Source organism: Phragmites australis, chromosome 21, assembly GCF_958298935.1.
Source record: "Phragmites australis chromosome 21, lpPhrAust1.1, whole genome shotgun sequence".
NCBI lineage: Eukaryota > Viridiplantae > Streptophyta > Magnoliopsida > Poales > Poaceae > Phragmites > Phragmites australis.
In genome coordinates, this window is record NC_084941.1 from 9187229 (window position 1) to 9202632 (window position 15404).

The 15404-nt window shown below is 45.2% G+C and overlaps 1 protein-coding gene across 1 annotated transcript; it reads right to left on the reverse strand.

Annotated features, from left to right (window-relative positions):
* Nucleotides 1–10411: 10411 nt before the first annotated feature.
* Nucleotides 10412–15119, reverse strand: LOC133903514 (UDP-glycosyltransferase 86A1-like). The gene is made up of 2 exons (XM_062344927.1): nt 14514–15119; nt 10412–11615 (listed from the first exon to the last, which is right to left on the reverse strand). The coding sequence occupies exons 1-2, from the start codon at nt 15067–15069 to the stop codon at nt 10711–10713; spliced, it is 1461 nt and encodes a 486-aa protein (XP_062200911.1). The 5' UTR covers nt 15070–15119; the 3' UTR covers nt 10412–10710.
* Nucleotides 15120–15404: the final 285 nt, after the last annotated feature.

Genomic DNA, 15404 nt, shown 5'->3' on the forward strand with positions numbered 1-15404 from the left:
TCACGATGCTTGTGGAGTTGGGTGACTGTTGGGAAGTGGAGGAAATTCTTAGGAAACGAAGAATTCCGGTGTTCTCGTTTTAACCCTAAACACCAAAACGAACCAAGAACGACTCAAATCCTCTGGGAATTCTAAAATGAATTGGATGGATGAGTAGCTTATGAGCTCAAGAATGCAATAGTATCACATGCTTAACTCTAATCCTTCTCTAGAGCTCGGATTTTGGAAGAAATTGAGAGATGGCTTGAGAGGGGAGTTAGAGAGAGAGGGAGCTCAGGTGGGGATGTGAGGGAGAGAGAGAGAGGGAGCAGGTGGGGGCTGCCCACTTGAGTGGTTGGAGTGGGTGAGGTGTGGGACCGAGTGGGTCCCACATGTTAGAGAGAAAGAGGTCCGTTTTAACTGCGACTTTAATTCTTTTCTCTCCCGAATTCCTTTCTTTCATCCAAATGATCTCAAACAAATTGCATTAGTATTCCGATTTATAATTACGCAAATTTAAACATAATGCTTAAAAAGTATGATTATGCTTAATTACGTGATTAAGAATTTGGGACGTGACACCCAGTCTCCTATGCCACATCCAAAGCTCAGAAGAAGGTTGAGCAATCAAACAATAAGAAGAACCAAGAGACTCAGAAAAATTAGCTCCAAAAACTCTCTCAACTCTGAAAATCTTGCAAATCAAAGCGCCAGAAGAATCAAGAACTCGAGAAGTATCACATTTGAAAGCACTTCCAAGTCCTCATCTAGCAACTGAGATACAAAGAGAAGATTGAATCCCAGATGCTCCCCCAAGGCCACATCCTTAAGAGTAAAACTCTCATTTACCCTTACCATACCTTTGGCTTTCACCTTTTATTTCTGATCATCCCCGAAAGTGATGTACTCGTGCCGCTTCGTCGGGGTAAGGCTGGAGAAACACGATGCATCTCCGATCATATGGCGCGAACAACCGGAGTCAATGAGCCACTTGTTCTCCAGGCCTCCGCCTGTCACCTCGGAGGGATCAAGCTCGAAATTGTTGTTATTGTTGTTGTCCGCTATAAAGTAGAGGCCAGTGAGGTCACTGCCTTTCTTCTTGCTCTTCACTCATAGTTCATCCTCCTCCGAGCTCTCCTCCTCACTTGAAGAGGTGTTGATGTAGCTAAAAGTTGTCACAGACATCCAAGAAGCAACATTGGCCGCCTTCTTGGCCATCTTGTCATGGTTCTTCTTGAAGAAGGGTTTCTTATTTTTCTTTCTTGTGCTTGTCGTAGTCGTGATCGTGGTCTTCCTTCTTCTTGAGCTTGGGGCAGTCCGCCTTAAAGTGGGTGGTATCACCAGACTCAAAGCAGCACAGGAACTGCCCCTCCTCCGATCTCGGCAGTTGTTGTAGAAGTGGATGAATTTATTCACGATCAGTGCAAGATCCTTATCATCAAGCACATCCACCTGCTCCTCTGTGATAGAGACAAAGGAAGATAAAGCAAAATCACTAGATAAAGTGTTAGCACAAGAAACACCAATTCTAGACTGGTTGACACCGCTAGATCTGGAAACCAACGCCATGTTCTGAGATAGGGGGTTTTCGATACCAATCCGAGCCGCCTTGGCTATCTCGGTGAACTTGAGCTTGCTGAAGAGTTCATCACAAATTAACATATCATAACTTGATAACTCGTCAATGCTCGAGATCTTCACTTCCCATATGCTACGATCCAAAGCATAGACAAGCTTGATCGCTCTCTTGTAGTCAGAATAGGGCAAAACACTTGTTGATCGAATATTGCTAACAATTCCATCAAAGCAAGCAAATATTGCATCCAAAGACTCTCCAGGGCCCTACACAAACATTTTATATTCTTAGTTGTATGTACTTTGGTGTTTGGCCTTAATCTGATTAATGTCTTTATGAAAGACACTCAGAGTAGTCCAAATATCTTGGGCAGTACAGAGGTGCTAAACCCTGTCAAACTAATTCCGACTCAGGCTTGTGAACAAAATATTTCTGGCCTTCTTGTTGGCCTCATACTGTTCGATTTGAACCTGAGTCGTACGAGTAGCAAGAATCTCATAGTTGCAATCAATTACCTCCTAAATTGTACTTCTTTGGATTAAGAGATAAGCCTCAATGTGCAACTTCCAGTATGAAAAATCACGGCCATCAAACAACAGAATCTTCCCACTTTGCTCTATGTCACCTACCGATCACAAAGACAGTTAAGATCAACAAGTCATCAAACCAGCTCTGATACCAATTATAGGACTGAAAGTGACGACTAGAGGGGGGTAAATATGTGTCTCAACAATTTATTGTGAAATAGATTGTCTTCTCCTATTTTTAATCACCCAACACACCTCAAACCTTTAGCGGAAGCAAAATACTCAGAGAGGCAAAGTAAGATGAAAAATTTCAAGGTAATATGACTCCATGGATGGAATATGAACCATATGTTCTATTTATAACCATTCTATGTGTCTTTGTGCCCAAAAGCTCGCAACTTTGAAGATGAACGAAACAGAGACAAGATCATCGGGCAAGTAAACTCTAAAAGATGATGGTCTAGAGGCAAGAAAATTCAAGACCCGTCATATATGCATGTATATGTGAATTCTATGTCTCTAGCATCAAGAAAAACATCTTTCCAAGGTGTTGAAATTTGAGCTCAAAAAGAAAAACGAAAATCAACAACAAAACACCAAGAACATGCAAACTTGAAGGGAACTAATAGAAGAAAACTAGAAGGAGAATTGAAGCATATGCAAAAACTTAAACTTCATTACTCAGAGAGATTAGCCTATTTTAAGAGGATTACAAAGATTTATCTCTCAAAACTCTCACCTATTTACATAGGCTACGCATGCCTCTCCCTCTCCTCTAAAACCCTAGCACAAAGCTCTTATATGGATGGATGAAGTGGGGGGCTTCCCAACTAGCCATACTCCTCTATTTATAGCCTAAGAAACATAACCCCAAGTTTCCTTGGATGTTCCCAAAATACCCCTCTCTTGTAGTACACTTCTACCTACCATCAGAGGAATTTTGGTCAATTTTCTGCTCAATCCATCGGACGATCATGACGCCTTCACGACTTAGCTTCACCTCGATGCAAGCTTCGTGATGATGCCACGTGGACCTCCAGTCCTCTCACAATTTTGAGGCTAAACCGCAAAACCCTAGCACGATTCTCAAAGCATGACTAGCCGCCACTTGTTTCCACATGAAGCAAGCACTCCGATAATGACATGTCACACCCTGATTTTTAGATTCCACAAGTTTCTAAAAAATATCCAAAATTATATTTATAGGTTGAATAACTAGAATAGAAAAAATCCTATTTTCTAAATTCAAATTAAAATTTGAATAAGGTTATTAATTGCTTGCATGCATTCATGCTAGAAAGAGACATATAGGGTTTTACTTTGAGTTGTTGAGTTTCTCAGGATTTTCTTGGATTTTAGTCTAGCTCATTTGGGATTTATTTGAATTCAATTGAGTTATATTTTATTTCCAAAATCTCAACATGCTTTCATGAGTTCAAATAATTTTTATTTCGCTTCTAGATGTTTTCAAAAGTTTGCCGAAATTTTCATTAAATTTTAAGGGTTCATTTGAAGTTTTATTTAGATTTCATTTGCTATCTTCCTTTTGTGGAAATTCCAAAACAAAGAAAAACCCTAAACTTAATCCTATCTAGAACCAACCCAATTCCATCTCGGCATGGGCAAACCCCAGCTTCCGCTCTCAACCGCAGCCTTTCTCTCAGTTGTGCCAAGCCTATACCGGCCTCTTAAGCTCAGCTAGAGCCGCATCCTGATCCAAACTCCAGCCAATGCTAAGCCGAGCTCAAGCCAAGCCACCAACCACTCCTTTATCTCTCCCACTGCCAATTGGGGCCCACTTGTCATCCCAGAGTTCTAGGCGTCTCTAACACGGACTCCCACCGCCACATCCAAACCAAAGCTGTTGTGTCGCCGCCTCTTTCCTTGGTGTGTGCGCCTTGGACCCCTGAGCCGCTACCTATATAAGTGACCGAGCAGCCCCTGCCTCTATTCCATCACAAATCGCCGCGTTCCTGATCCTTATTCCACCAAATTGCCAAAACCATAGCCCAGCCCACCGCCATTGCCGCCACTCGGCCAACCTCGCAACCGCATTGCCCTCGTAGAGTCACCGAGAAGCTCCGCCGTCGCCTCCTGTGTATGCCTCCACCCTCGCCTTCGCATCCTGACCGCTGGAGACCTCACCTCGACGAGATTAGATAATCAAAATACCTCTTCGCTAGCCAATCAAACACCGTCACGTGTAACTCTTTAATCCCAGTCAGCACCAAAGCCTAGTCAACGCCATGTGTCAGTCCTTGTCCGCTGCCACATCACCAAATCCAGCCCAATCATCTATGCAATCATTTAATCATCTTTTCCAATACAAAACTAATACCAAATTTCAGGAAATTAGGTAATTTTGCAGAAAAGCCCTTGAAACTTTGAAGCTTCATATCTCGTTTTAGCTCCGATTTGAGTGATTCTTGCGCTCAAATTTTTTCTAAAATCATGATCTATCCAACCATTCTAGTTTTAGGTATCAATTCTCACATCTTTATAGTAGTTATTCCTCATTAACATCTAGATACCTACAACATGAAGCTATTGCTTTAATTAGTAAATTTGTGGTTGTCACAATGACATATAGGTCCTGATCAAATCTACATGTCATTGTGTTACAAACATGAGTTTATTTTAAAATAATGTATTAATTTGTAGGTCACACATGTTAATGATTCAGTCATTTGTTTCTATCATTTCATGTGAATCCTTTCTTATCATTTCATGTAAAGCTTTAGTTCCAATTCCTTAATCTTTCTTCGAGAGAAGTCCAATCAATTATGATCTTCTTGTCTAGTCCAATCAAAGACCACAGTCTATCATTCTATTCCTATTGTTTTTGCTATTTCGAGTTTATTTGGTGTTTATTCGATGTTGCTTTATTTGTCGGTAGAATTCGCAATTAGTAGACAACACTTCGGATCTGTTCGAGGGATCTCAAGACCAAGATTTCGACAACACAAAGCAGCATTGGGTAAAAAGCAAGTGTCCTTGATCATCTTGAACCTATATTTTAAATATTTTATTTTACAAAATTGCATGCAATGCCTGTCAACTTGATGGGTAGTCAAGTATGTTAGGGTTCACCTAGTTCTTCCTTTACATTCCTTGAAGTCTAGGTGGTAGTTGATGTGAGTCTATTGGGTAGAATTGCTTAGCCATGCTTTTGGGAAGTTGGGGAAGTGTCATATACATGTTTAGTGAACATATGCAATGGTGATGATGAACTTGTTTTAGTAACATGGAACCCTAGGACTTGGGCAAGGAGATGGTTTGATAATGGTGGTTCATATGGTGGGCTTGTGGATACGTTTCAAGCTTATATGTTGGGTTTTGGTTGGTCATTTCTCCATGTTGGATAGTCTTTTCCCAAGTATAAAACAAGCGAAACATGTGAACTTGATTAAGGACTGATTTGTGGAGCGACAACCTAAGAAATACCGTTCAAACACGAGGCCGATATGGGTAAAACTTAGCATATCAATTAGACACCTGGCTGGCATTCATTGGAGTACCAGGACCTAATTGATGGGCCATGCTTCGTAGTGATTCTCCTGGCGGTACACCACTGGCATGTGTTAAGTGTTTTGCAAACACGGCAACATAGGTATCACAACTCGTGGCTAAAAGTTAGACAACCTCTGCAAAGTGTAAAACTGATATAACAGTCGTGCCTGCGGTTATGGGAGATTTGGATCCCCACATGATTAGTTGGTCATGGTAATGGTTTGGCTATAGGTTGATGATACGAGTGATGGTTGGATGGTTATGGTTTGTAAGGTGGTTAAGCTTGGATGGTTAGTTGTCAGGTTGTTGGGTTATATTCACTTAATAACTGCTTAATGCTTTTGAATTACATTACTATTTTCTTTACTCGCATTTATGCAAATATACTATGTGTTAGCCAATTCTTGTTGTAAGTCTACATATCATTATCTTTTCCACGCTTGCTGAGTACTTCATATGCTCACCATTGCTATCTCCCACAATATATATGCTGCTCAGTGAAAGACTTTCAAGACTTTCCAAACGATGACCTAGTGTTCTAGGAGCATGTCTTTCGGTCGATGTCCGTGGAGTTTCCTAGTTGGTGATGCTTTTGTCCTGCTGTCGTTTAGCTAATAGAGTTGTTTAGGGGAAGTCTTTATGTAAAAATTAAACGATTGTAAGTTAAAGTATTGTTTTTGTTACTTCACCTATAATGTCCTTATGTGTGATGAACTTCCTGGGTACACATAAGCCACACTTGGTTTTGTCCATTAAAACTGGGTGTGACATGACGTGTGTCCTCCATTTTGCGATCTTGACCACCAGCAAATCTCTCCCGCTCCCGATCCCTCGTGCCGCCTTGTTACTTGTACTGGTATCCACTTCGTTTGACTTTGTCAATACACCGCCTTCATCTCTTGCCTTGCTTGACCTCCACGTGTACCGCTAGGATCATCATTGGCTCCACCCAGCCTCCTTGATCATCTGGCATCAAGCACCCCACTTAGCCTCAATCACCCATCGTCGACTGCCAAGTTGCATCCATCACCTCCACACCACGAGACCAGCAAACATGTATCTCCAGAACCATATAACATCATCACATGTTAGTCCAAATCGAAATCAAGTTGAAAAAGATCAGATGTAACAAAAATGTGAACACTGGATGGTCCGGCGTTCACACTAGTGCAATACCGGACCATCCGATAAGTACAACTCCATTGGAACCTAGTTTGCATTCCTCTCTGAAGAAATTAGTCTGGTGATCATAAAATCCTAACACCGGATAATCTGGTAAACACCTCAACATTTGTCTCAGAACTGAAATACTCTGGTGATACTCTTCGGTGTTCACACGCCCATCACCGGACCATCTGGTGGGTACATCATCACTGGAACTTAGTTTTTCAACCTCTCTAAAAATCTTTGTCTGGTGAAGCCTCCAGTGATCACCCATGCACACACACTAGACCATCCAGTGAGGCTACCGCACCAGACTTTCACATTTGCACCCTTCTTTGGAAAAAATTAGTCTGGTGCTCACTCTCACCCATTTCGTACCTTTCGATGAATGAATTTTTCTCTATCTCTGCGCTGAAAAGCTCCGGTGCTCACATCTACCACACATCGGACCATCTGGTGAGGTCAAAAACCCTCACACCAGACTATCGGGTGAGTGTAAGCTTCCTGCACCGAGACAATAACACAAACTCCAACTCTTTTCAACTTTGGTTAGACAAAATCAACATTGCAGTATATAACCATGCATATGCTAACCAACAAAAGCCACACAAACGTCAATCACTCATCACACAACACTCATCATACAAGATAAACTAAGGCACATCTCAACTTAGTTTCTCATCACCTTTGCCTTCACCAGACCATCCGGTGAGTGAAGCCTCTTCTGAACCTCTCTACAACATTGCTTTGGTGTATTTGTTCGGTGAGCACAACGTAAACACCGGACTATCCGGTGAGTAGAGCTTCATTTTTCTACCCTTGGAATTTGCTTCTGCAAGAAATAGTCTGGTGATCCCCTCTTTCCACCACCGTATAATCTGGTGAGGTCAAATTCATTTTCCCTTAGAAATTTTGCTTATGTTGAAAAAAGTATGGTTCACTCACCACTCTAACATCGGACCATCTAGTGAAATATTTCAAAAACTTTTGAACACGTGTCACCAAAAAAAGCTTCCGGTGATTTCACTAGTTAAGCACCGGATCATCCTGTGAAATAAGTTTTCTTTTGTTCTGAACCAAAAGAAAAACTCTAGTGAGAATTCTTTTCAAGACACCAGACTATCCAGTGAGGTATATACTCTTTGAGCTTTAACTTCTTAACGACTCAACCAATGTCTTCTATGAGCTACCTAGTACTAGAAATTCACAAGTATGCATCAAACCAAATCTAGACTTACTAGATCAAGCTACTACTCTTAGCTCATCTTTATAGTATAGTCAAAAAGACTAAAAAATAACACATATACTACTCTAAGTGTCATTCATCTCCTTTGTGATACTTAGAACTAGAATATCTTTAATCTTAAAAAAATTTATACCCTTCAAAATGATACAATTATCATTTAATCATCGAAACACTTACCACTTACTTAGAGGCCTAGATACTACAGGCGGCCACCTTCCCCTTCTGGCCAGCCATCTCCTTCGCCAGCGAGCTCCCTCCCTCTACTCCAGCCTTCTCTCCACCGCTGGCGCCTCTCTCTCCCCTTTGGTCTCGCTTCCTCTCTTCCTCTCTATGAGTCGCACAGGAAAAAGCACTGGCCATGCCGTCGACCTCTTGTCCAAGAAGATGAGCTCCTCCACATGCCGCCCCTATCTCTCTCTCTCTCTCTCTCTCTCTCTCTCCCTCCATTCGGCTTCCCCCTAGTGCTGGAAGAGAAGCACTTCTTGGCGGTCGATGATAGCTCCGACGATCAGGCCATCATCACCAAGATCCTCCATAGCTCCAAATACACATCTTATTTTCCCCGCAGCCAACCAATTCACACCGCCAATTTTCCCTCGCACGCCAAGGTTCGTCGCCGCCGTGAAGCCCCTCCACGCCACTAGCCCACTCCTGAGCTTCTCTGCCTTGGCCAACACCTTGTTGGGCTCCTCAGCGATGTGTTTTTGCTCGCACACACTTCAACTTCTTTTAAGACTGACGACGGCATGGCCGTCCACCGAAACCCAGTGTCGCTGTCCTTCGGTGCTCGCCGCTGACCAAGTTCTAGCCACACCCGCCAGAAGCTAGGCCTGCTGCTGAGTTCACCATCATGCGTTACTGCCTCCAATGCAAGTCAATGATTGCGCCGGCCAGCTGTTCGCCGCCGGCGAGTGCGGCCAGAGCCACCATGGCCGTGCTCCGGCTTTGTGCGACCGACAAGCAGGACCCGCGTGCCGGTTAACCAAGTCAAGGTGAAACCAGGGCCCATTGTCAAGTGTGGGTAGAAATGGTTTTAGAGCTTAATTTAATTAGAAAATTCCAGAAATCCAACCCTCTTAGAATCTAAGGTGCCAAACATCTCTCAGCTTTTGAACCCTCAACTTTCTACAATTCAGCTTTCTACAATCCAAAATCCAAAAACTACTTTTTAGAATCTACAACTCAAACAAACATACTCTAAATAGTCCTTCTATAACACATGTAGCTTTCGCAAAAAAACAAAAAACAAAACATGTATCTGTCCTCTAACACGTACAACTCGGACTCATGCATGGATGTCCTGTGTTTTTTAGATTTGACTATGGATCGATATATATGACGAAGCTAATAACAACAGCTCTTGCCTCAATTCTCTAATTCACATGGATAGGCTGCAATAATTTGAAATAGTTTATTCATCGCGAACAACCAATTACGAAGTAGACATGGAAAAATAGCAATTTAAAATGGAATCCTAAAAACAGAAAATAGAAATGTAAGTACAAGGCAACTGAGCATGTGACAATGGCAATTCAACTCTATGTTACCGTAATCTTTTGCAAGTAAAAAAAGCATGGGATTGCTATACTCTAATCGGGTGTTTCTCACCCTCCCCCGACACACATCCAATTTTATCTCCCCCCCCCCCCCCTCCTCTTCATCTTCCTCTCCAACTCCAGTGATATACGGCCACTTCTTTTCTATCTCTAGTTAGGTCTGACCCGATCTGTTCCATCCCCGATGAACTCTGGTGAGGACGAGTAGTTAGGGTTCAGGGTTGGAGTTAGGGTCTAGGGTTCACCATGTCTCCCCAGCTTAGAGGGAAGCTAGGGCCGACGATGGGCGGCGATTGCACCATGGAGCTGCGGTGGGCGGCAGGGGCATCAAGAAAGAGTGAGGTTGGCGCATAGAGTGGTAAAGAAGAAAGACTTGAACTAAGGGTGGAGCTAGGCTTGACCTAAGACTCAGGCCACGTCTAGGCATAGGCCCATCAAAATCTAAGGGGTCTATAGGAGCTATAGTAGAATTAAGGGTCAAAACACAGGCTGCAACCCGGGTCATGGCCCTGGTTGCCCCTATGGGAGCTCCGCCCTTGACTTGAATTATTGGATTTGGATCTGATGGACAAGAAATTCAAGTGATGAGCAGGGTTCACAAATGCGACAAAGGATCGAAAACTGGACCCAAACGCATTCTTCAAAAACCAGAGAATTCGGTCAAAATTTGATCGAATTGAATCGAATTTAGGCAATTTTTTTAATTTTAAATTTGAATTTGATCAAAAACCGCTGGGTTTCTAAATGCAAACCGGACCGGATCGGTCAAAAACCGTACATTTCGAGTGGTTTTCAACGCATTTATAAACCCTGGTGATGAGGGGCATAGAAATAGCCAGGCAAAAATAGGCGAGGCCAAAATGGAACATCTCCACATTTACATTATGCGCTATAGAACACTTCAAACTTCAGCCAACGGAACCAACGGGACATACGTAAATATATCAGGCCTACACTGGCGCCCGACCGTACATGGTACACACGCAGACACGGTTCGATCGAGCTCCTTATGCGTGGCAGTGCATACGTACTTCACTTCGAGTGTACACAGAAGAATACAAGTTACAACACGTCGATACGCATCGCACGTACAAGAACGTGTCGCAGGCACGCGCGCGCGTCGCACCGGCTCTGCACGTCGATGACCTCGTCTCAACAGCCACCGCACCGGCGCTTCAGCTCGTCGACGAACTCGTCGAAGTTGCGCCGCGACGAGCCGCCGTGCGCCACGGCGGCCTCGAGCGTGCCCCTCAGCTTCCTCACCTGCTCTCGGAGCTCTGCGCCCTCCTCCCCGCCCATCACCCCCTCGATCCGCGCCCTCACCTCGTCGGCGCGCACCGCGCCGCGGTCCCCGACGGACGCGCCGGCGCGCCACTCCCGCACGACGAGCCGGCGGTTGGTCAGCTGGTCGGTGAGCAGCGGGAAGCACAGCATGGGCACGCTCGCCCACACGCTCTCCAGGATGGAATTCCAGCCGCAGTGCGTCAGGAAGCCGCCCAAGGCGGCGTGGGAGAGCACCTCCACCTGGCAGCACCACGGCACCACCACGCCGCGCCTCGCCGTGGCCGCCAAGAACCCCTCGGGCAGCGGGTCCGGGTCGTCGGAGCTCACGATGTCGGGCCGCAGCACCCACAGGAACCTCGCGCCGCTGGCCAGCACGCCCCCCGCGATCTCGTGCAGCTCCTGCTTAGTCACGTGCGCGTAGCTGCCGAAGGAGATGTACAGGACGGACCCCGCCGGCTGTGCGTGCAGCCAGCGGGAGCAGTCCGACTCCGCCCACATGGAGGTGGCCACGGCGCTGCGCGCGAAGCCCGCCGGGAAGATGGGGCCCACTGCGTAGAAGGGCTTCTCGGCGCGCAGGGCGGCGATGGTCGACGGCTCCAGCTCCTCCACGGTGTTGCAGAGGACGTAGTCGGCGCCGCGGGCCACGTCGAACGCCTTGAAGATGATGCGGTGCACGACGGAGGTGGTGTCCGTCTCCTGGAGGTACGACATGAGCTCGCACGGCTCGATCGCCGGCACGCCTGGGATGTACGTGATCGTGTCCTTGCGAGGCTCTGCAGCACACATGCATTCCAACATTAAAGATGGCGGGAAAACTAGAGAAGCGGTCGCTCGTACAAGTACGGAAACTGCGTTATGTGGCGAGCAAATTAAGACGGTTCCGGAGTAGACATGAACGAACAAGAGCATCGATCGTAAGGCCATCTTCAGCAGGAAGTATCCCGTGCTACAGTAGTTATCGTATCCCAGTGTTACAGTAGTTATCGTATCCGGTAGTTATCGTATCCGGTGCTACAGCACAGCAGCCAGCAAACGGCTTCAGTTTGGAGCCGTATCTCCTGCTACAGGGATGTGGCTAGGAGTGTAGGTACTTCAAATTTGCAGTCTTTCTTTCAATATTATTTATAGAGAATAATTATGGGTTTAAAAGGAGGAAGATAGTAATACAAGGTAAAAAATAGAGGATACTGTAATAATATTAGGAGATGCTATAATAGTGTTATATCAGATAAATTTATAGAGTATTTACTAGAGATGAAGATGATCTAATATCATTTTACCGTGCTCAATTTGCAAGATGCAACTGATCGAAGCGAGCATATATAGGACATGAGCGTTGAATTGTCGCGCGCGCGTACGCAGGCAGCTGCATGCATGATGTTGCAGCACTCGTTTCTCAGATGGATGCATGGATACCGTGATTGACATTAGCACATGCCGACATCACCTCACATACTTATAATCCGTACGTCGCTGTCACCTTAGCCGCCGGCTTCTGGTTTGATTCTTCATGTTATGATAATCGAGTAGGAGCACAAGCTTGATGCTGCGATACATTAGTCGGGAGTTGGGAGGCAGAAGCCGCCGCACTTATTTTTGACTAGAGAGAGAGTATTATGTAGGTGGATACACATGCAATATAAGGTGATGACATAGTAGTTAATAATCCAACGGTGAACAACTCTCGAAGTTAGTTTTCTTTGATTTGTTAAAGAGGAAATATTCAGTTGATGATTGGTTCCAGTTGGTTGGTGGGCCCACATAACTACTTCAGATCTGCTACTCATCAATCGTCTGATTTTTCGCATTTTGTCCAATGATTTGTTCACAGGTGATTCGTGCTCTCCTACACGCATGCGGGCATCGAACTCTAGCGTTTTAGGGCTTGTGTTGACCTTAGGTTTTGTGTTCATCGGAACTGGAGCTTAGAGGGTTGGGGTGGTGAAAACTTGGCGGTGAATAGGTTGGCACAACAAACCCAAGGCTGACATTGGAGCGACACGGCTAAGTGGAATTAGGAGGAGGCAAAAGTGGTGATAAATTCGCCGTAGCAAGCCACGACCACGAGACAAGGGTGACAATGCAGTCCGGGGGAGAGATACGCGACACAGGAGAGGGAGAGAGATGCACGGTAGAAAATGGTCAAAATAAGAGGATGGATAGTGAATCAGGTGAATCGTTAGATGTGCATCCAACAGAGAGGAATAACGGACGGAGGTTTAAGTGAACCTCAGTCGACCGAAAGTTAGACAACCCCTGAGGCCCTAACAACATCAGCACTTCAGCAGGAGTACTTGCATATATAGGAGAGATGGAATGCCATATTCAAGATATTTTAGGTCTCTCGTCTAAGTACCCTATTTTGCATTATAGATGCTTTGAACTTAGGCTAGCTGGAGCTCTTCAAATAGCATGTGTTTGGTTAGAGAGATATTTCCGGATAGGAGATGTTCATCTAATTTTTTGAGATGTTTGATTAAAGGGTAAGCTTGAAGGGATGCTATTTAGAGGGAATATTCTTCTTGATGCCGAACGAGTCCAGCCATCAAAAACTGTTGACGAAACCATTCTGGATGAGCTTTATTCCTGCTGATGTGATATATTTTGGTTGGTTAGAGTAAACATACTTTTTTGTTGGAACATTTTAAATGATATTATCTCCTAAACTGTTTATCTGATTTACAATTCGATTGTACCATTGTATTCCTTGCAATTAAATCAATAAAATAAGATCTCACATGATTATATTTTGATAAAAAAATATATGACAAGTAAGTCTCACAAAATTTTGGCTAACCCTACCTAAATTCTATCGGTCCAACCAAATAAAAAATTGAATCTTCCTATTCATACTACCAAACAAAAAATTAGATTGACCCATCTAATAAAACATGAATAGTCATATCCCACCTAACTTTATTCTCTAACTAAAGCCCCTAGTCTCCGGTGAGAATGACTAGCCAATTCAAACGTTTCAGTCTCCTATGATAATCTACACAATACTTTTCCTCCAATCGGATAATGACATGAATCGATAGTGACATGTAATAGAATCTTACCACTTCCCCACGATAATGCCCCATGTTGAAAACAGAAATCTTACCACTTCCCCACGATAATGCCCCATATTTTATCATACTATCTAGAATTTATATGATAAAATAAAGTGGTTTAATTTTTTATTTTTAGTTCAAAATAAAAACTAGATAGTTCAATTAAATATCCTTAATCAATTCATAATTCTAGATCTAAGATTTTTTAAAGTAAGTTTAATAGGTTTAAAAAAATGGATGCAGAACTATGTAAAATGGGACCTAGATGGCGAGCAGTACATCTGCACCATTCGTGGGCCTCCAACTGCGTTGTTCCCTTTGAACCCAAGCATGGAACTCGTCAATCGGAAATTGGCAGCAACTGCACGGGCGAAAGCGATGGCCCGTTCGAAAGGCCATGACGATAACGGCCCATGTCTCCCACCGATTGAGGGCTGCTTTCGTGATGCGTTTTGGTTGTGTTCTAGTTCAATTTTAAGGGGGAAAAACTCCAATTCATCTTATAAATAGACACTCACCCAACTTAGTGTTACGAGTATAAATAGATAGCTAATTTTAAGGCACATATGGTAGAGATCGAGACCGACGAGGTGATAGTTCTACTACTATTTGATTTACCTTTGCATTTGAAGTGGCGATGCATGGCGAGGAGGTCCATGTGGTAGTAGAGGGAGAAGATGAGCGCGGGCTCCGTCCAGAACGAAACGTACGGGACGCCGAGCTTCCGGGCCAGCGTGGTGGGCCACACGAAGAAGGTGTCGGCGACGAGGCACGTGGTGGCCGGGTCGGCAACGACGCGGTGCAGCAGCTCCTCGACGTGGGCCGGGAGCACGTGCAGGACGCCCTCCATGAACTGGTCGTGGTTCAGGGAGCGGTCGAAGCCCAGCGGGAAGCCGTCGCTCACCAGCTCGTACCGCACGTCCAGCTCCACCTCGTCCGACGAGCGCGCGCCGGCGAAGACGTCGCACCCGGCCGGGTCGACGCCGAGGGCGCGCGCCGTCTTGTGGTGCACGGACTCCGTGTTGACGAAGGTGACCGCGAAGCCGCGCTCGGCTAGCTGCAGCGCCAGGTGCACCGCCGGTATGACGTGCCCCTGCAGCGGGTACGGGATCACCACGGCGTGCGGCCTGGCCCGGCCGCCGGCGCCGTTCGCTGCCACGGCCTCTCGCCCCATATTTGGCTCTCTCTCTCTCTCTCTCTCTCTCTCTCTCTCTTATAAGCGTGCGGTGTGTGTGCGCTGTGAAGAATGCTAGCTAGTGAAGTGAGCGTATATAGGACGTAAGGTTGAACGGTCGCGCGCAGGTGGGTGCATGCTATTGCAGAGCTCGCTTCAGACCGATGGATCTGTTTGTGGAAACGTCAAGGACTGGTGGCCCCGGTGACGTCGCTGGGTGCATATGGCCGAGCGCGGTTGAAGCATCGTGTCGGCGCAGGATTGCATGCACAGTGCATACGTGTCGACGTCTGTCCGCGATAGGCCTAGGCATCCCTAATCGTGGATTATAAGGA

Coding starts and splice junctions, on each gene's coding strand:
- LOC133903514 (XM_062344927.1), bottom strand. CDS start 15,069: ATGGGGCGAGAGGCCGTGGCAGCGAACGGCGCCGGCGGCCGGGCCAGG. Junction 11,616..14,513: donor TCGCCACTTCAAATGCAAAG/GTAAATCAAATA, acceptor TGTGTGCTGCAG/AGCCTCGCAAGGACACGATC.